This window comes from Lepisosteus platostomus, chromosome 9 (genome assembly GCF_059453375.1).
Source record: "Lepisosteus platostomus isolate fLepPlt1 chromosome 9, fLepPlt1.hap1, whole genome shotgun sequence".
Classification (NCBI taxonomy): Eukaryota; Metazoa; Chordata; class Actinopteri; order Semionotiformes; family Lepisosteidae; genus Lepisosteus; species Lepisosteus platostomus.
Window position 1 is genome coordinate 3,489,449 of NC_142619.1, and position 16,384 is coordinate 3,505,832.

General features: G+C 54.6%; 2 protein-coding genes across 4 annotated transcripts in view; one reads left to right on the top strand and one right to left on the bottom strand.

Annotated features, from left to right (window-relative positions):
• Positions 1-16,384, top strand: part of LOC148654417 (achaete-scute homolog 4-like) — a 171,895-nt gene that overhangs the window by 36,161 nt on the left and 119,350 nt on the right. The window lies entirely within an intron of this gene.
• Positions 1-16,384, bottom strand: part of smc1b (structural maintenance of chromosomes 1B) — a 40,147-nt gene that overhangs the window by 18,608 nt on the left and 5,155 nt on the right. For both annotated transcript variants that reach the window (XM_088646639.1, XM_088646638.1), the window contains exons 3-12: positions 15,173-15,285; positions 13,786-13,989; positions 12,639-12,877; positions 10,866-11,124; positions 8,979-9,119; positions 8,115-8,197; positions 5,785-5,992; positions 3,090-3,275; positions 2,039-2,218; positions 1,176-1,322 (exon numbers count right to left, since the gene is read on the bottom strand). In XM_088646639.1, the coding sequence (XP_088502765.1) occupies positions 1,176-1,322; positions 2,039-2,218; positions 3,090-3,275; positions 5,785-5,992; positions 8,115-8,197; positions 8,979-9,119; positions 10,866-11,124; positions 12,639-12,877; positions 13,786-13,989; positions 15,173-15,285 (1,760 nt within the window). The remainder of the gene's footprint in view (positions 1-1,175; positions 1,323-2,038; positions 2,219-3,089; positions 3,276-5,784; positions 5,993-8,114; positions 8,198-8,978; positions 9,120-10,865; positions 11,125-12,638; positions 12,878-13,785; positions 13,990-15,172; positions 15,286-16,384) is intronic.

Below are 16,384 nucleotides of genomic sequence, written 5' to 3' on the forward strand. Positions count from 1 at the left end.
GGTGTCCGGGAGAGAGGTGACTGGTGAGGTGTCCGGGAGAGAGGTGACTGGTGAGGTGTCCGGGAGAGAGGTGACTGGTGGGGTGTCCGGGAGAGAGGTGACTGGTGGGGTGTCCGGGAGAGAGGTGACTGGTGGGGTGTCCGGGAGAGAGGTGACTGGTGAGGTGTCCGGGAGAGAGGTGACAGTGAGGTGTCCGGGAGAGAGGTGACTGGTGGGAGAGAGGTGACTGGTGGGGTGTCCGGGAGAGAGGTGACAGTGAGGTGTCCGGGAGAGAGGTGACAGTGAGGTGTCCGGGAGAGAGGTGACAGTGAGGTGTCCGGGAGAGAGGTGACTGGTGAGGTGTCCGGGAGAGAGGTGACAGTGAGGTGTCCGGGAGAGAGGTGACTGGTGGGGTGTCCGGGAGAGAGGTGACTGGTGAGGTGTCCGGGAGAGAGGTGACTGGTGAGGTGTCCGGGAGAGAGGTGACTGGTGAGGTGTCCGGGAGAGAGGTGACTGGTGAGGTGTCAGGGAGAGAGGTGACTGGTGGGGTGTCCGGGAGAGAGGTGACTGGTGAGGTGTCCGGGAGAGAGGTGACTGGTGAGGTGTCCGGGAGAGAGGTGACTGGTGAGGTGTCCGGGAGAGAGGTGACAGTGAGGTGTCCGGGAGAGAGGTGACTGGTGAGGTGTCCGGGAGAGAGGTGACTGGTGGGGTGTCCGGGAGAGAGGTGACAGTGAGGTGTCCGGGAGAGAGGTGACAGTGAGGTGTCCGGGAGAGAGGTGACTGGTGAGGTGTCCGGGAGAGAGGTGACTGGTGAGGTGTCCGGGAGAGAGGTGACTGGTGAGGTGTCCGGGAGAGAGGTGACTGGTGGGGTGTCCGGGAGAGAGGTGACTGGTGAGGTGTCCGGGAGAGAGGTGACTGGTGAGGTGTCCGGGAGAGAGGTGACAGTGAGGTGTCCGGGAGAGAGGTGACTGGTGAGGTGTCCGGGAGAGAGGTGACTGGTGGGGTGTCCGGGAGAGAGGTGACTGGTGGGGTGTCCGGGAGAGAGGTGACTGGTGGGGTGTATGGGAGAGAGGTGACTGGTGAGGTGTCAGGGAGAGAGGTGACTGGTGGGGTGTCCGGGAGAGAGGTGACTGGTGGGAGAGAGGTGACTGGTGGGGTGTCCGGTAGAGAGGTGACTGGTGCGGGCCGGGACTCACCTGCAGCTCACGCGTCAGCCGGTCCCGCTGCTCCTTCAGCCCGTCCATCTCCTTCTCGTCCCAGCACCGCGCCCTGCTGCGGAGGTCGCTGGAGCCCCCCGAGATCACCCCGGACTTCAGGAAGAGCGTCCCATCGAGGGCGACGGTCTGCGCGAAAGCAGGGCGAGGTCGGTAAAAGCTGTTCCACACACGCTGTTTATTAACTCTTTCAGCTATTCCAATAACCACACACACACTGTTTATAACCCGGTATCGTCCCTGGGTTAAGCCGAAGAAGAATGATGAAGGGTCTCAGAAATAAAGCCTTGTTTTATGGAGTTCACGTGTCTTCCAGGCATCACAACATACCTGAACAGCGATTGTTCTGCGGGCCAATCACACGGATCTCCCACCTCCTTACGCACGTTCGTAAGGGCCGAGGAATGGGGCAGGCTTCTACGATGACAAACCTGATTTCCCTGCGCCCCTTCTCTTCCAATTCAGGGTGACGGACGAGCCGGAGCCCATCCCAGAAAGCAACGGGCACAAGGCAGGGGACACCCTGGACGGGATGCCAGTCCATCACAGGGCACACACACACACAACCTCACGCCAAGGCCAATCTTCCCAGAATCCAATAGCTACTAACCTACCAGCATGTCTTTGGGCCGCTGGAGGAAACCAGAGCACTCGGAGGAAACCCACGAAACCTGCGCAAACGCGGGGAGAACACGCAAACTCCATACAGACAGCACCCCAGGTGCTGGACCCAGGGCAACATACCTGAACAAGTTTCACACTTCTGTCTAGAGACGGGCGCTCCTAAAAACAAAGGGAGTTCGACTTCTGTTGAAAAAAAACTTCAAGGGGTGCAGGGCGCTTACTTTCAAGCGCTCGGGGCCCCCGAACGCGATCTGGCGCGCCTCCTTCAGGGTCTCGCAGACGAGCCCGTTCCCGCAGACGAACTGCACCGCCCTCTTCAGCGGTGGCGAGGCGCTCTGCACCACGTCGACCGCCATCTTGGCCCCCTTCACCTCCCTCAGCCGCTCGTTCAGGGGCCTCACCTGCGCGGGAGGAAAGGAAGAGGGAATGATGGGGGGTGGGGGGGCCGGCCTTTCACCTCGCCCTGCGTCGAGCCGGGGGAAAAGAAAAGAATGTACGGCCTGCCTGTCAGAAAGCCGGCGCAGCCTAGTTCAGTCAGCCTCACTGATCATCCCTGACATCAGTTCCTCACCTACAAGAGCCACGAGTACTGTATGTCCCCTTCTCTCCCTCACTCCCTTTTAAATCCCTCCCCCCACCTCTACAGCTGCCCCGCGGTCACTCCTCACTCTGCAGGGGCGGGGGTCCCAGCCTCCTCGCCCTGCGGCCAGGAAGACGCCCCCCCCCAGCACCCCGCCGAGCCGGCGAGGCCGTCACTCCTAGCGAAGAAGCAAGGACGGGAATCATTCTGCAAAGCCCGCAGTGCTGACGCAGTTAACGGACCCTCCACAGAGCCCCGGACGCAGGTCAGGAAAGATGTGAACCGGGACCGTGACCGGTACTACCGAGGCCAAAATCGCTAGACGAGAGCCGAAGTCGAGGACGGGTTCCGCATTCCAAGGCCGCTCGTCATATTAGAGAGAGCAAGAGAGAAAATGGGAGGCCGGGCGTTCCCAAGGAGCTACCCATACCGGGGGGGTATTTAAATACCTGGGAGAGGGTTTAAGTATGTCTGGGTGTGGAGGGTGCAGTAACCAGCGAGCCGCCCTGATCCGTTCACGGATCTGTTCGGAGGCGTTTACGGGGATCGCCCCCCCCCCCCCTCCCTCAGGCTGGCGCAAGACTGGGGCGAGACCGTGTGTGTGTGTGTGTGTGTGTGTGTGTGTGTGTGTGTGTGTGTTTGTGGGGACCCTGATTCGCAGCGGGCGAGACGCACCCCCCCCCTCCCCTTACGTCGAGGTAGTCGAGAGCGAGGAAGGTCTCCGGCTCGGCCCTCTCCTCCTTGAGGAACGAGATGCAGGCCCTCGCGACCCGCTCCGTCGTCACCACGATGGCGCTCAGGTACTTGCCGAAGAGTTTGGTCACGGCCAGCTGGTACTTCTTGTGGATGGGGTGGCAGAGGTCGAACAGCCGGCCGAACTGTCGCGAGAGACGGAGACGGAGCTGAGCTCCCGGGGAGAAGGCTCCCCCCCCCCACCGCGCCCTTGCGACAGCTTGCCGCGGGGAAACACTGATCCGGACGCCGACGTCCGGCGACGTCGCCCGGCCCGGTGGCGCGGCACGCCGCGGCGGTGCCTCGCGGTGGGTGCAGGCGGCTCTGGCCCTGGGCACCCTCTGCACGTGGAGTCTGCACGTCTGAGCCGTGGGTCGTTTGGGTTCCTGACCAAGTGGTCTCCTTCCGCGGTCCCGAGACATGCCGCCTGGGTTAATCGGGGGGGGGTCTCTAAATTAGGGTTCCCACCGGTGCCTGTGCGCAAAGCGAAAGGGACTGGCGACCATTCTGGGGTGTAAACTTCTCTCCTTCGTTCGGACAAAAACCTCGATATCTTAAGAGCCCAGAAACTGGGCTGCGTGCGCACAGTCCTCGTCGACAGTGAGTGCCACACAAGCGCTGCCAATTTTGGGGTTAATTACCGCTTAATTATTTTTGTGATCATCCCTATTAAAGGCTGTCATTCATTCCGATTCCGCAGTTTACAGTTTTTGGTTACTGTTTTATACAGAGAATTGTCAAGCACTTAAGACACTGCCTAAGGTGACAAAAAAGGAACTGCCAAGAAGCACTTAAGAGGCTAGCAACAAGGCTCCAACAGTTCTTGTCTCTTTAGCATAAATGTATCACGACGTGGCTCAAGCTCAATTTATTTTATTTATTTTTTACGGTGGATACCGGAGGAGATAAATGCCATAATTGTTTTGTGGAGCTTCTTAAGTTTTTGTCGTACTCGGACAACACAATTTCAAATGCCCACGTGGTTGAGCGTTCAATAAGAAACCACAATCAAAAAGATCTGCAGCTTCTGCTGTTGAAACAACAGCGCCGTCAACAAAAGCAAGGCCTCTTTTATTTATTTTATTGGGGGCGAAAACCACCGTGTAGCAATAAGATAACAACGGTCACACCTAGCCACGCGCTGCCTATTCAAAATGCAAACACTGTAGAAATTCAAAGCAAGTCGAAAACCCTTCACGGCAGTGAAGATGAGGACATCTGTGTGACTTTCGGGTGCAGAGACCCACGCGCCCCCTCCTGCGGCTCGCTCCCATCTCCCACCGACACCGCCAGGAGCTGCTTCCTTCAACAGACTCCTTTGCAAGTCCACCCAGGGTCACACCGCAGGTAGGCTGGCTTAGTTTAAACACTCCCACAGGGGGAAAAAACTTCACCACACAAGAATAAGATCCACCCCCCCCACCCGTGGCAAATAAGAAGGTTTATGTTTAGTACCACCATCCACGGTCTCCTCTATATATTGTAATTGTGTCTTATCTTGTGTATTCTGATTATTTATTGTTGTATTCTTCTTATTTATTGCTATTGTCATCCTGTAAAGCGCTTTGAGAAGCCACCTTTAAAGGCGCTATATAAAATAAAGTTTATTATTATTATTATTATTATTATCATCATCTTACAGGGCGTCCTGTCTACAGCGATTGTTCTGCGGGCCAATCACACTGATTTCCCACCTCCTTACGCACGTTCGTAAGGGCCGAGGAATGGGGCAGGCTTATACGATGACAAACCTGATTTCCCTGCGCCCCTTCTCTTCCAATTCAGGGTGATGGACGAGCCGGAGCCCATCCCAGCAAGCAACGGGCACAAGGCAGGGGACACCCTGGACGGGACGCCAGTCCATCACAGGGCACACACACACACACAACCTCACGCCAAGGCCAATCTTCCCAGAATCCAACAGCTACTAACCTACCAGCATGTCTTTGGGCCGCGGGAGGAAACCAGAGCACTCGGGAGGAAACCCACGAAACCTGGGCAAACACGGGGAGAACACGCAAACTCCACACAGACAGCACCCCCAGGTGCCGGACCCAGGGCCCCCAGCACTGCCAGGCAGCAATGCTGACCACTGCGCCAGCGCGCCATACCGAACGCGGTTCAATCATCACAAAATGCTTGAAGTTCACTAACCCTGACAGCCTTCATTTAAGCAGGCTGTCGATAGCGACGTCTTAGAAAGCCGCACAAGCCAGAAGCCCAGACTCTGTAGGCTGTGTGCTCAATGCCCCTCTGTTACAGCAGTGTGCTGCTTTGGGTCTCGATGGCCGATTATGCACCCAATCACAGAACTGCCAAAGAAAAACACACAGGGGGTACCTGGCAATCTACCGGACAGTAACCAAATGCAGTCCCGGCCCCCAGAGCACGGCTGAGTATTAAATGCTAGTTGCGTTCAGTGTGGATCACTCCCCTCTTAAATGACATTATCGTTCGGCGTTTGGGGAGCGAGCCGAAGGGATGTTGGGGAACTCCTGGGGGCTCCTCAGCTACGGAACGGAAAGCTGAACAAAAAAAAAACAAGGAACCCCAAAAACAGTAAGCCGGAGTGAAAGCAGGGCCCAGGACACCCTGGACGTCGGCCGGCCCCGGCCCGCGCCGCTCCAGGAAGCCCAGTCGGGAAGCGGGAGGTACCACGTCCTCGGGGAAGCGCCTCTTCAGGGTCTCCAGCGTCTCCGCTCGGCGCTGCTGCCGCCGGCTCTCGTGGCGGTCTGCGCGGGCCTCCCGCAGCTCCGCCAGCACGCCCGCCAGCTCCCGGCCGGCCTCCTCGGCGCGCGCCCGGGACCGCCCCAGCTCCTGCTGCAGGCTCTCCTCCTGCTGCCGGTGCTCGGCCAGGGCTGCGCTGCGGGTCACAGGTCACAGGTCACAGGTCACAGGTCACAGGTCACAGGCACGCGCGTGTGTGTGTGCCTGTGTTGGTACGCAGGGCTGGCAGGATCCCCCCACTCGACACCAGACCCTGCCGCTGACCGGGGGGGGGGGTCAGTCCTGAGTGCTTAAAGAGGAACTGCAGCGCTATTTTTATACTTCAGGGTCGGAAAGAATCGGCGTTGACGAGCGCATTTCAAATCGCAATGAAAGTAAAATGCACCACAGTCACTAGTAAAACCTAAGAGAGGTCACTTCCAGGTCTGTGCAGCGCCAGGCTCTGTGATTCAGAACGAGGCCACGAGACCTCCGGTGAGGTGAAGCGGCCCTGTGACGCTGTAGACAAGCAGGCTTGTGAATCCAGCTCTTCTAATCCAGCATAAAATATCGCTCTTGACTTCCAGACGGTTTTACTGACACAAACGACTTCCTTGATGACTCCGAATGCAGATCACGTTAGAACGTTTCTGCGGCGACACGTCTGCTGCACGACCTGTACTTGTCCACTCGTCCGTCACAGTCCCTCAGTCAGTACAGGGACTAGTGAGCAGGAAGGGCCGCCGCACGTCACAATCCGCGGAAACTCGAACGTGAGTTTGGAACAACATTGCGACTTAGAGGACACTTGCACGAAGTTCCTGATTTCTATACCGCGGGTAAACTTATTTCGTTACTGAGATTTAACAGCCGGTCTGAGAAAGCAGGACTGCAGCTCCCCTTTCAGTGAGCTCTCTGTGGCTGGGGAGCCCCTTAAAGGTTCTCTACTTTGCCCAACGACCACCGCTGTGACGGCACGCGCGTGCCGATTTCAGAGGACAAGAAGATGAGCCGCGGAAGACACTTCACCATGTGAGCTTGCATTCCAGCTCAGCACCAGTTTGGACTTCTTCTAAAATGTACACACCCGTATATCAGCAGGGAAGAAAGCCGTAATGAGAAAGTGGCTTCTCCCAGATTTACCAACAATGAATTATTGGGTTGAATTAATAAAGGAAATATATATAATAGAAAAAATAAGCTTTTCACTAAAATTACAAAAAAATATTGGTCTAGATGGGTTCAGTACATTAAACCTTTCAGGTCAGATTTTATTGAGACACAAAATAACTGAAATTTAATCAAGTACATTTATATAGTCTCCTCCCTTTTCATATTCATCAATGTATACATCTTCCTCATTTTGAATGTATATAGCTTTGTTTCAAAGCTATACAATTGTAAAATACTAGGGGAACAAACAGGAATAGACCATTTTTGCTTGTGACGTATAGTCGAAAGTGTAATGTGAAAGCAAGGCTGAATAACAATGGTTTATATGTAAAATGGTTTTGTTCCCTATAAATAAATTTACACACCCGTACTTTTTAAATTTACTTTTAAAATTGACCCCGGGGTCAGCCGTGATCGGACAAAACACAATAAGCCCATAAGCACTCAACCTACCAGTTTCAGTATGGTGAACAGAGGACTGCCCTTACAGAATCAAGGCCCTTCTGTTTGCTGCCTTAAAGACCAAGCCTGGGCTATAGCTGAAACTGGGGCCAAAACGCACACCCAGCCTTTACCTCAGAAGTCACCTGGCACGAGGACAAGTGGAAACTACGTTTAAAAACCGAGACCAGGAGGTACTTCTCTCCCCCCAAAACGTGCTGGGAGTGGGGAACAAGCTGTCCAGCACTGTTGATGAAGCCGATACCCTGACTTCTCTCCTGACACAGCTGGATGAGATCCTCCAGTCAGGACAGGAGGCTCTTCTGTACACAGAGGGGGGTGGGGGTGGGGAACAAGCTGCCCAGCCATGATGTGTAAGCAGACACTCTGGCTTCTATCCAGACACAGCTGGAAGAGAGCCCCTGTTCAACTGGTTACCGGTTAGCTAACGGGCTCGAGGGGCTGAATGAGGGGCTGAATGGCCTCCTCTCCTTTGGTCACTGTTCTGCTTCCGAGAGACTCAGATATCAGCAAAGGGACTCGTGCAGAGGCTGGGTTAATTAAGCACCGGCAGCGCGGGCCCACTGCTTGCCGGGACAGGCTCTGGTTCCCAGGCAAACCTGAACTGGATAAAGCAGTTAGAAAAAGGACGGATAAATACATACTTGGAGGTGTTAATGTAATCTTCCAACTTTTCTGCTCTTCTCAGATAGTCTTCCATCTGTGTCTGGATGTGTTTTATGTTCTCCTAGATAAACAAAAATGACAACGTTAGACTTGAAGCGTAATCAAGGCACCACAGAAGCCAATACTAATCATTATTGTCGCATTTGGGTGAAACTGAAGAATGAATGAAAGCTCATGGATCAGAAGAGGCTACTCAGCAGTTTGCAAATCCATGAACACTGAAGCTCTTTTATGTAGAATATGTAAATGGCAAAATAGCTGTTGAAGATTCGCTGGATTTAACAGGCTTGCCTGAATTTTAAGTAGGGGTAATGTAAAGCAAATAATGAATAAATATCTCCTCCATCTAGCACCTTTTAAAAATACTGAAGTCATAACATTTGCATCCCAATCTTGGGAGTCTTGAAGAAAGCTCATGTCTACTTTAAGCTCGGCTGGCTAGAGTGCAGCCGTTCGCACGAAGCACGAACGTCCCGTTTCTCAACGCTTTTATACAACATACCTTGATTTAACTAAAGAAAGTATAAACAAGCAGCAACGCAAAACCAGGGACGCATTACGAGTTCGCCTGCATCACACATGCATCGGTGAAACCCTGTGAGTAGCTAAAATGCTCACTATGTGGTTGCAGACGTTAGGCAATACTGCAATGCTGTAGGTGAATAATCCTGCTCGCTAGAACATAGTTTGTTAAAGTATATGCTTCCTCTTCCTAATTCACTGCATACTCAACGAGTGGTTTTAGTTAACTCCTCTAGAGTGCCCACGCTCAGATCTCTGCCTGCATACAGTACAGCTCTTAAATGGGGGCAGGGACGCGGCTGTGCGCCGATCTGCTACACCTGCGCTTCTCTCTTCCTCCTCTGACTGAACTCGATCTTCTCCTGATCGGCCTTCAGCTCCCAGCGCAGCTTCTCCGCCTGCTGCCTCAGCCCGGCCCCCTGCCTCCTGACCTGCTCCTTCAGTTCGCCGTAGCGCCGGACCTGCCAAGTGGAGACAAAGCGCGGGGGGGGGGGGCTTGTCTCGGCCTCCCAAACCGCGCCGCGGTGCCTGAACCGCGCCGAGACGCGGAGACCCGCCGGCGACCATTACGCCCCCGCCCGGTCTCCTGTCCTGCTGCCCTTTCCCTTAACAACCGGGCATCCAAAAATATTGCCCAATGAAGTTATCTGCCAGTTTTAGCTACTTACCTGCTCATTGAGTTTAAGTGCGCATGGATGAACCTGATCTAAACTTACTTAGGCTGCTGCTTTCTGTCACCTGACCCACTGCAGGAAGCCCATTGGTCGGGGGGCTCTTTAAAAAACGCAAAACGCAGGACAAGGAAGTTTCCGGGGTCGGTCAGTTTAGGGGAGTGGATGTTTGTTGTCTAAGGGGCTGGGGGGGGCACTGGGCATTACCTGCTTGCCAGTGGCAGAAGGACCGACCTAGGACCGAAGAAAATCTGTGAACTTTGGGGAAAGGAACTGTGAGCGCTGAACAAATGAATGTTTTGAGAAGAGCCTGAGGGGAGACACTAGTATTGTATGCTGAGGCCAGGAAGCAGTGAGGCTGCTTGGCCGTGGCAGTAGGGAACTTTGGGAAGTGTAGTCAGGAGCTCAGAAGAGCTCAGTCTTTCGGGTTCTGGTTCATTTGGATGTGGCGTTTTTCCATTTCCTGTGAATAAATGGCAAGAGTGTGGTTTTTGAACAACCACCACTGTGAGCTTGTGTGTTGGTTGGACTGGACCCGCCTCCTTTCAACAGATCCTGTCAGGGCGCGTCCACGGGTCTGTCATGATAGTTCTGACTATTGTTATAACTACTGTATAACTATTACTATAGTTCTAACCATTGTTATAACTACTGTATAACTATTGCTATAGTTCTAACCATTGTTATAACTACTGTATAACTATTGCTATAGCTCTAACCATTGTTATAACTACTGTATAACTATTGCTATAGTTCTAACCACTGTTCTATGTTATAGCGATTCACTGGCTTTCCTGCAGTCGAATGCCGAGAGAGGTCACCTCTAGTTCGTGGCTACAGATCACAACGCAGCAGTTCGAGAAGACTGGCGAGACGACAGGCATCTCTTAAAGGGGGAACTGCAACACTATTTTTATATTCCGGGGCTGGAAAGAGTCAGCACCGATGAGCGCATTTGTCTTGCGGACCAATACTACTTACTTGCTAGCTCTGCCTGCAGGTCCCGTGCGAACATTTCTGAGGAGAAACGTCTACCGCGCGGGCCCTGTACGTCACGTGACATTAGCCATTACGGTGACGAGTGAGCGGGAGAGGGCTGCATCATGTCGCAATTCGACGGGACTCGAGCGTGAGTCGCGTCAACTTGGCGACTAATAGTACTTTCACGAAGCTTGCGATTCTGTGCTCATTCGAAATTCATCGTTCCTTTTTCTATGCTGTCGACAACCTTATTTTGTTACCAAGATTTAATAACTGGGACTGCAGTTTCCCTTCAACTGCTGGATCTCTGAGCCTTAGACCAATTCAATTCAATTCAAGCTCTGTTGTCCCGCTGGGGAAATCCGTTTGACAGCTCACTCCGAACATGACAATATAAACACACACAAGGTTTTACCAACCATGCAACAGCGCTACTGCAAGACAGGGGGGAGAAGATGCGCTGTTTCAAAGAGATGCATCGAAAGGTATCGGTCCCGCCGCCCGTGTGGCGTTACGATACATCGAAACGCCACCTAACCCCCCTTCGGTACTGACCTGCGCCTCCTCCAGGTGCACGTCCCTGCCCCGCGTGGCGGCCTCCTCCTCCACCCGCCTCTCGAAGTCCGCCCGCGCCGCCTCCAGCTCCCGCGCCTCCCGCCGCAGCCCCGCCACCTCCTGCTCCTTCCGCGCGCGCCGCTCCCCGGCGGCCCGCAGGGCGCCCCGGGCCGCCTCCGCCTTCTGCGCCCGGTGGGCCGTGTTCACCCTGGCCTTGATGTACTGGGGCCGCCGCTGCCCGACGGCCTGCTCCTGCGCCCTGGGGGAGGAGGAGACTTCGGGGTCACGGCTGAGAAAGGCTCCCCCCCAAACCCCACCCCACCCACCCCACACCCTGGCCTCCCGCGGCTTCTTCACTTCCGAAGAGGTTTCCCCGAAATCCATCCCGTTACACAGCCTGGGTCACGTCTCCCAAAGCTGAGCCCAGAGCCAGCTCAGCGCTCCGGTCAGCAGATGCCGAATTACAGCTGAGCGTCAAGAGACTGAAGGAGAGTTTCACCTGGTCTTTATTAGGTCCTGACTCACTAGGGGGCACTCGGATGTCTACAGTAGGTGCATAAGCAAGACGCCGGGCTTAAGTAGGGAAAAGGGGAAAGGACACAGGGCAAGGGGCAAGGCAGGATTCCGACTACTGTGAACGCCGCGCCACTGTAAAGGAGCGTTAAGGGCCTGTTAGGGTTCGAACGCGATCGAATCCCTTAGCTTTATCGCGTTTTGTCATCACTAACTTCTGATATCGCAGATTTGCTTTTATTTGTCTGAGGAGCTCTGGGGAGCTGGGGACCCATGGGGACAGACGCTTCAGAAAAACAAGATGGCGCCCCTCCCGTCATGATCGTCAGCCCTCCTACCCTTTTTTTCCCCCCCGTTGTGTTCCCAGCTTCATTTGTCCCCGGCTGTGTCCTTTCCCCTTTTCCCTATTTAAGCCCGGCGTCTTGCTTTTGCACCTACTGTAGACATCCGAGTGCCCCCTAGTGAGTCAGGACCTAATAAAGACCAGGTGAAACTCTCCTTCAGTCTCTTGACGCTCAGCTGTAATTCGGCATCTGCTGACCGGAGCGCTGAGCTGGCTCTGGGCTCAGCTTTGGGCGCCCGCCCACAGGCTTCGCCACGGCGCCCTGACCTCCTGAGTCCGGGGCTCGCGGCGCCTCGTCCCGTCAAGCTTTTAACCATCCGTGTTCCTAGTTCCCTGTTCCCGAGTTCGTCTCGGATGGATCTTCCGGCACCCGGACCTTGGACGGCGCCCTGGTTTTCCCCGACTGGACTTCTTTTTGGACTCGTTCGCCCGCCATGGCACCCGTTCGCCGCAGTCGCCCACCCCCCAGCGTTTATAACCCACCCGATCTGTCACGCCCTCTGCAGCCAGAGGGCGCTCCTTCTCTGTCCTGTCCCTAGTTTCCGGTCTGCTGTCTCCTGGTCCCTCTCTTTCCCTTGGGCTATATATTTCCGGGTCTTGCACTCTGTCCTTGCTCAGCGTTGACGTTCGGATGTCCTGAGACCCGCCTAGCACCAGGGCGCCCCATGTCCGCTCCCTGAGAGCATAGGTTTCCATACGGCATTCCTGAACTCTTTGCACTAATGAGCCCGGGCCTTTTTCCCGTCTCGCCGCTACGCATGTGGGTCATTTTCTGCTCTCCTGCTCCCCACGGTGAGTCCCTTTGGACGTCCGTGACACCATCCTGCTGCGTCTCCCCCGACGTCCTCCTCCAGTCGCTTCCGGGTCTTTATCCACACCCAACCCCCCCCCCCCACCCCGAACCCGCGGCCGCTCACTTGAGCTCCTTCTCGATCACCAGCAGCTCGCGGCCCAGCTGGCCTTGCCTCCTCTTCTGGGCCCCCGCCGCCCGCTCGCTGTCTTCCAGGGCGGCCCTCCGCGCCCCCGCCGCTGCGCGCCGGTCCCGCAGGGCGGCCGAGAGCCCGTCCGCGCTCCTCCCGTTGTAGTAGAGGCGGCACAGGTGCAGCTGCAGCGTGTCGCGCTCGTGGGCATCCGCCAGCGCCTGGTATTTCTGCGCCTGGGAACGACGGCGGGCCTCAGATCAGTCGGCACACCGGGGCCGAGGCTCTGCGCCGACGGCCTCTTGCCCCAGAAGCCAGGGGCTTTTTAACATGAGATTTCAAAAGCCAAAGCAGTAAAAGTTAAACAGTTAAAACCCCCAAAAAATATAACCATCTTATTTAGAAACATTGTATATACAGAAATGTTTTGCCACACGACGGAAATTTTGTCTTTCACTGGAAGAAAGGTAAGTTTCAATATTAACTAACTGATCAAAATACAAATATCGTAAATGGTATTGCTTCCCTGTCCGACAGCAATTCGAGGCAGAAAAAAAAAGGCAGCTGGTCTTGTTCCGACGCTGCTTAAACGCCACCGCGTTTCAAAGCCGAAACAGCTCTCACACTGGGAAGCTAATCACCTAAAAGACTGGTGTGATTTTATTCATCTCCCCCGTCCCAAATCCTGAAGACTTTTCTGCTCCAAGCACTCCTTAGCGATTCACAAGGTCTTTTTATCCGACGTCATTTAACGTGCAGAAATGCAGAAAGCACGCTGTTTTTGCTTTGGTACTTGGCGCCACACACATGTGCAAATATCAGAATACTGCCTGCTTCGTGAGGCCATGACGCACCTCGCAGGAGACTGTACAGACCCCCCCCCCCCCCCCCCCGACGTTCTTCAGACTGAGGCGCTGGTGTGAAATATCAATAGTGTGCATCTCTCCCACCTTCCCGAGTCTGGACCTCACTCAACACCCAGAGGATGTGAAGGCTGAACATGCAGCCTCTTACAAAAAAAAATAAAAAATAATCCAGTCGGGTGTTTATCTGAAAATACTGGCTCAGGTTTGGCTTTAAACTCGAGTGCAATACGACCAGAACGGCGTTACGAAACCGTAAAAAGGGAATGCGGCCCCAGTACCTCCACCTGCTCCAGCTTGGCCTCCTTCTGCTCGACGCTCACCACCTTCTTCCTGTTGTAGAGGAACTGAGCGTTCTCCTCGGCTTTCTGCGTCGCCCTCTTCTTGGCCTCGTACTCCTCCGCCAGGTCCGCGGAGGAGCTGATCCTCTCGAAGAGCTGCGTCCGCTCCCTGGGTTTCATCATGGCTATGGACTCCACAGCCCCCTGCGGCCCGGACCAATAACACAAACCCCTGAAGCGCTCGCCCGGACGAAGGAGGGTTCAGAAACGCCCGCCGCGATCGTAAACCCTACCTCTTAAGGGCGCTCTGGCCCTTCCTCGGTCACCTGATCTCCTGCACCTGCCTCCTGTCCCGGTCTCCCCCTTAAAAAGCCAGATGCTCCCACCATTCCAGGCTCCGCTCTGGAACATGGACGCCCGGAAGTCCGCCTACCAGCGGGCCCAGGGGGGGCTCGACGGCATCGGCTTCGCAGCGGCGTCCTGACCATCTGGGCCCGGGGCTGGGAGCGCCCGGCCCCGTTTCCCCTTTCTATTTCCCTGTCCCTTCGCTAGAGCCCGCTCCAGCTTTTAACCCTGTCTTGTCTCCATCACGGATGGACCACTCGGTTCTGGACATTGGCCTCCACATGGATTCCATAATGATCACCCTTCGGACTCGTTTGCCTCGGACCTCGGACCCCCCTCCCCCCCCGAGCACCGGTGCACCTTGGACACGCCCCCCTGTTCTTCCAGCCCCGATCCTAGTCCCCTTTTTCCCCCCTGTGTTTGTCTCACCCCACTCCGGATTTCTTCAAATGAAAGAAGACACAGCTTCGTGACACGCCGTGACTACTCCCTTACAAAACCTACATTCAGACCCACAAAACATACATTACAGACCAAATTCCCTTCCGGCAGATTTTTTTTAGTGACGCACAAAAAAAAAATCTTGTGTGTGGAGTGGTGGCTCTGTGGCTCAGGATCTGCGCCTGTGGCCGGGAGGTTGCTGGTTCAAATCCAGCGGCCGGCAGAGGAATCCTACTCCGTTGGGCCCCCGGGCGAGGCCCTTCACCCCAGCTGCTCCAGGGGTGCCGTATAAATGGCAGACCCTGCGCTCTGACCCCCAGCTTCTCTCCCTGTCTGTGGGTCTCATGGAGAGCAAGTTGGGGTCTGCGAAAAGACAAACTCCTAATGCAAGAAATTGTATATGGCTAATAAAGTGATCTTATCTTATCTAAATCCGTTTAGACTTGAGGCCTTACTGTGTTTTACCAGTCTGAATTTTACAAGAAAAGCATCCAAGCCTTGGAAACACGGAGAACTGCTCCCGTGGAAGAAAGTTTAGATCACGCATCACGACCTCGTCCACATCTGATTCAGGAGCTGCACTGCCCAGAGGCCAACCTACCTGAAACACAAAGCAGTTCCTTGCTTTGACTATAATCCCCAGGCGCTGCAGCTCGGAGGTGTACCGCGAGAGGGCGACGAGCGTGCCGTTGATGCGATATTCCGACGTGTCTCCTGAAACACCAATTAAAACTACTATACGCCAACATCCCTTACACTAACCAAGCAGCAGTAGCGCCTGGAACAAATCTCTAGCTGGATTTCAAATGTATTCGTTCGGAAACGGTCACAGTGTCACGACTGTAGTCCCCCCCCCTTAAGGGCGCTCCGGCTCTTTCACTTTTGAGCTGATGTTGTGCACCTGCTCCTCGTTCCAGCCTCTCCTTCAGCCCACCTTAAAAGCCAGACGCTCCCTCTGTGCCGGGCTCTGCCCTGGTTCCTGTTCCAGGCGAGTCCGGGACCTGGAGCGCCTGGTCCCGTCAAGTTTTTAGTTCCTGTTCCGGTTCCGACCCGGTTCCCGTTTTTGATCCCCTTTGCCTTCGTCTCGGATGGACCGCCTGGCTCTAGACTTCTGCCTCGTCTCGGATTTCCCTTTGGACTCACATCCGGACGGTTTGCCTCGGCCACACCTCCCCCGAACACCAGCGCACTGTGGGCACGCCCCCCGTTTTCATTCCTGACCCCTGCATGCCTTTTTTCCCCTTTCCCCCCCGTGTTTTCTTCACTTTTCCCTGGATCGTGTCGTCTGCACAGGGTCCGGAAAGAACTCTCCCTGACGCAAACAGGGGGTTTTATAAGGGCAGTCGCTGTGAGGAAACGTTACTGCCCCCTGTGTTAGGAGAGGTGAATTTCAAAGCCGCATACAAAGCTACAGCAGAGGCTTTCGAGTTACTAGCAGGATCGGGGGTGCTCGGGTTTCCGTTAAAGCAAAGGAATGAAATGAAGAGCACGCACATTAAAAAAACAGTAGGAAGTAGGACAGTAGGAAGGGCAAAGACCAAGGGAGATGGTAAATGTTGATAAATGGTGGTCGATGTTGGTAAACACCACAATTGAGGCAAAAATGAATAACCTGACAACAGCAAAAGATGAAGAACAGGTGGCCCCCTCTTTAAGATCCTTAAAGGAGACTGTGGAAAGATGGCATTAAGTGGAGACTTAATTCCCATAAGATATGTGGAAAACAGGGGTTTATGGGAGAAGCAAAATATTCAACTTTTGTGTACAGTACAATACCTAAGTTACTTTAAGTACTGTACGTATGATAAATAAG